The following is a 3,837-nucleotide window of genomic DNA, read 5'->3' on the forward strand; positions in this document are numbered from 1 at the left end:
GCCGCTGCTTCAGCCGCATTACACCCCAAAGGCTCTTTTAAGAGCCGCCACAATCACACTGAATGAGAGAGTTTCCGCTGTATCGCTCAATATAACGAGTAGGCAGTAACATCGTCTATGTCTTTTGAAAGAATTCTGCCTGAGTACAAATTTGATGAGATTCAACAATTTTTGTTTCTCATAATACACCGACACGCATAGGCAAAACATAACCGATGTGTAACTTAGTCACTTAGAAATTATATAGTTTGTCTGAGTAAATAAAACATGGGTACGGAAAGTATTCAGAAAGATGAGAAAGATCTTTACTGCCAGATGTGTTTATACACACGATAGTTGTTTTGGTGACAAAAGCTTCAACAGCACAAAAGCAACGAGTGATAAGACAGCTAATAAAAATAAGAAAAGAAAGAACTACAGAATCAGTTATCGGCTCAAAGACACGAGTAACTTACACTCATTCCCAGAAACACACACAACAGCATTAAGCCTCACTTTTCAGAAGGGGTCAATTCACAAGCAGTGTGTCGTTTATTTTCACTTCAACTTTGACTCTTTATGTGAGAGTGTGGGTGGCTCTTTATGTGAGAGTGTGGGTGGCTGTTTACAGGCTTTTATCCTCCGAATCCGTACAGAGTGCGTCCCTGTCGCTTCAGAGCATACACCACATCCATGGCGGTGACGGTCTTTCTTTTAGCGTGCTCCGTGTAGGTCACAGCATCTCGAATCACGTTCTCCAGAAACACCTTCAGCACGCCGCGCGTCTCCTCGTAGATCAGACCAGAGATGCGCTTGACGCCGCCGCGGCGCGCCAGACGACGAATAGCGGGTTTAGTGATGCCCTGGATGTTATCCCGGAGGACCTTTCGGTGGCGCTTAGCGCCTCCTTTCCCGAGACCTTTACCGCCTTTGCCTCTTCCAGACATGCTGAGGATACTTCTTGTTTCAATCTAGCGACGAACACGAATAATAGACAAGAGCTCCAGGGAGGCCGTTTACATTTGCTTACAGGACCTAACTGAAACCAGCGCGCGTCACATGGCGCACCCCTCCCCCGCTAGTTAGAGCAGGAGACAATGAGGTTTAACCCAAACCTGATCTAACGATTATGGAAGGCCAAAAAGGCCAACAACACGTGAATTTTAACGCGTCAACAACGCATTAAACGTTAAATACATGTTGTTTACGCGTGAAAAATCAGCGCGTTAAATACATATATTCAACGTGTTAAGACAAGAAATAAACTCAGAGAAGTTCGGAACAACATGAGAGTGAAAAAAATTGCTGAATTTTCATTTTGGGGCAAACTATCCCTTTAAGTCCTGTTATGATCTTACAAGTTCAGTGTTTTAAATGGGTTCCAAATTGAAATCAGTGGTTACTAAAGAGACAATATATTACTCTGACTGAAGTTGTTTCAATTTGTACTTACCTCAGACTAGTCAGCAGCTTAATGTCCTTATATCTTATATATAGCTTAATATCCTTTATATCTTTAAACATACAATGCTTTAATAGTACAATGATATAAGTGCAAAAAATTAAACTGTCCAATACTCAGATCTATATTTTCTACTGTATCCACCTTTTTCCTGGGGGCGCTGCTGTAAAAACGATTATGGGTAGTAGCAGCATTGACTGAGTTGCGCCGACGGTGAAATGTTTTGTTTATGTGCGGTTTGTTTTTCAGGTGGGAATATATTAAAATGGGGGAATAAAGCTCTGGAACAACCTGTGCTGTCCGTGGATGCACTTGTAACCAGACGAAGCTTAATTTGTGGCTTAAAGAACAGTGCTATATACACAAACCTAAAGTTAGAGCGGAATGCACTTGCGAGAGAAGGTACAGTTTTCATCGCCTTCCTATAGAAGACAAAGCTAAGCGAAACTGGCTCATCATGTTCACTTGAGCTGGTCTTGTTGCGGTCTACATCTGCTCTGAAGCTTGGCTGAAGAAGACCTTCTGTCTGCAGCTGAAACAATGGTGCCATCACAGATGAACTGCTATGGCTTACAAACTCAGCATGGTTCTTGAAATGCTGGGGGGGCCTGGATATGTGTGGCCTGGTCTATGGCTTTTAAAGTTGATGTGTTTTGCCTTCCTCAGCCCTACATTCTTCCTCGTGCCTGCATTCCACTTCCTTTGCACATCAGTGCATGACATGCCTGTCTTAGCTTGCCTGACTGCATTCTCTACCTTTATAGAAGAAATAATAGTCTTTCTTACTCTTTTATTTTCTTGCCTCCCTAGGATTGTAGCTTTTAGATGTTAAACACATTAGTTAGCACTCAGATTATGCTTTTACTACTAGCCTAATACTAATGGTAATACTAATAATATAGTACAATCATCATCATCAATCCCACTTCATATTAGGTGTCTTTAACGACTATGTACATATGGGGAGAATTTTTATTTTTTTTACCCTTTTTTTATCTTTTTTACATTTGATGCCACTGAGGTGTGATTTGGGTAAGGCTGGCACAGGTTCCATTGTATGGGTAGGTTTAAGGGGTATGGTTAGCAGTGTAATTTTAGATGTTTTATCATTTTGATAATTTTAGTTTTTACAGAGTAAAAATGTATTTGCACAGTGCATTGTATCAAATTATACATTTAAATATTAGTACATTGTTGTTAAACACAGGTTATTTGAGAGACCTCATCATGTATCAGCTCTTTACATGTATTTACTGACCTTCCACATTACTGCAGCTGCGTGACTACATGAGCGCCCTGCTGTCTGTATGACACCTGACGTAGACACTAAAACCCAAGCTTTATGGTGTGACACATTCAGGCTTTGACTCGGCTCTACATCAGCTTTTAAGAACACAAAATCATTGCCCACATCTTTGAATAGCACACGACCTACTTTATTACTGTGGAGGTATTGGTAAGCCTCTGAGCTTTTCAAATTGCTCATTGCCTTACCGTCACAAGCAATCGAATCAACAAAGTAGCTAAAAATGCTACTGTACCTTATGCGCGACCACTTTTTTAAATCGTCCTCCCATTCCTCTATTAAGGAAGGTACGGGTATGTTGATGTTGTCCTTTATAAGTTCTGTCAGCGTGTGATTCCACATCTTACTATGAATGAGTAGCGACACTGTGACTGCAGTGAATGATTTTTTACGTCGTAACGGAAGTTCCACCCATAATTCGCGCAAAGCATCATGGGGCGTAGGAAAAAGGTGGATAGTTTCATAAGTAGAGTGAAGTGTACCGCGGGCGGGACACCCCGCGACAATATTACTGATCATATTTTTCAAACCACTGTCTTGATCAACAACACATGGATATAATTTGAAAGCTCATAAGTAACTCCAAAGTAGTGCCGAGTTATTTTGCTGAGTTATTTGCTGATAAATGACAAAAAAAAATCATAATTTACTAAATGTTTTTTTTGTCCCATGTACTCTAATTAAATTCAAATAATTGTACTTTCAATTTGCGCTTTTATTCGTAACTTTATGACACATGCATTAGATCATGTAAAATTGGACGTCATTATTTTCAGAAAATTCTCCCGATTAAAAGGAGCCCAAAACTCACCGTAATTCGTTCATTGGATCTACATATATTACTTACCATATTATCACACACATGAAACAATTAAATTGAGAAAAACATAGGTTACGTTTTCATTCATAACTTCATGAAGCATGCATAGATCATGGAAATGTGTCATTTAGATCTAAAGATATTCTTCATCGAATTATAACACATACAACTCCAAATGCGCACATGCTGCAATATTCTCATGGTTTTTACGCTTATCATTTCATGAAACATGCTCCGATTGTTGGAAATGGCATATCATTATTTACAGCA

The 3,837-nt window shown here is 39.8% G+C and overlaps 1 protein-coding gene across 1 annotated transcript; it reads right to left on the bottom strand.

Moving 5' to 3' along the window:
* Window positions 1-315: 315 nt before the first annotated feature.
* On the bottom strand, window positions 316-989 carry LOC107577599 (histone H4). The gene has a single exon (XM_016263656.1). The coding sequence runs from the start codon at window positions 924-926 to the stop codon at window positions 615-617; it is 312 nt and encodes a 103-aa protein (XP_016119142.1). The 5' UTR covers window positions 927-989; the 3' UTR covers window positions 316-614.
* Window positions 990-3,837: the final 2,848 nt, after the last annotated feature.

Source organism: Sinocyclocheilus grahami, unplaced genomic scaffold, assembly GCF_001515645.1.
Source record: "Sinocyclocheilus grahami isolate Dianchi unplaced genomic scaffold, SAMN03320097.WGS_v1.1 scaffold6541.1, whole genome shotgun sequence".
Taxonomy (NCBI): Eukaryota; Metazoa; Chordata; class Actinopteri; order Cypriniformes; family Cyprinidae; genus Sinocyclocheilus; species Sinocyclocheilus grahami.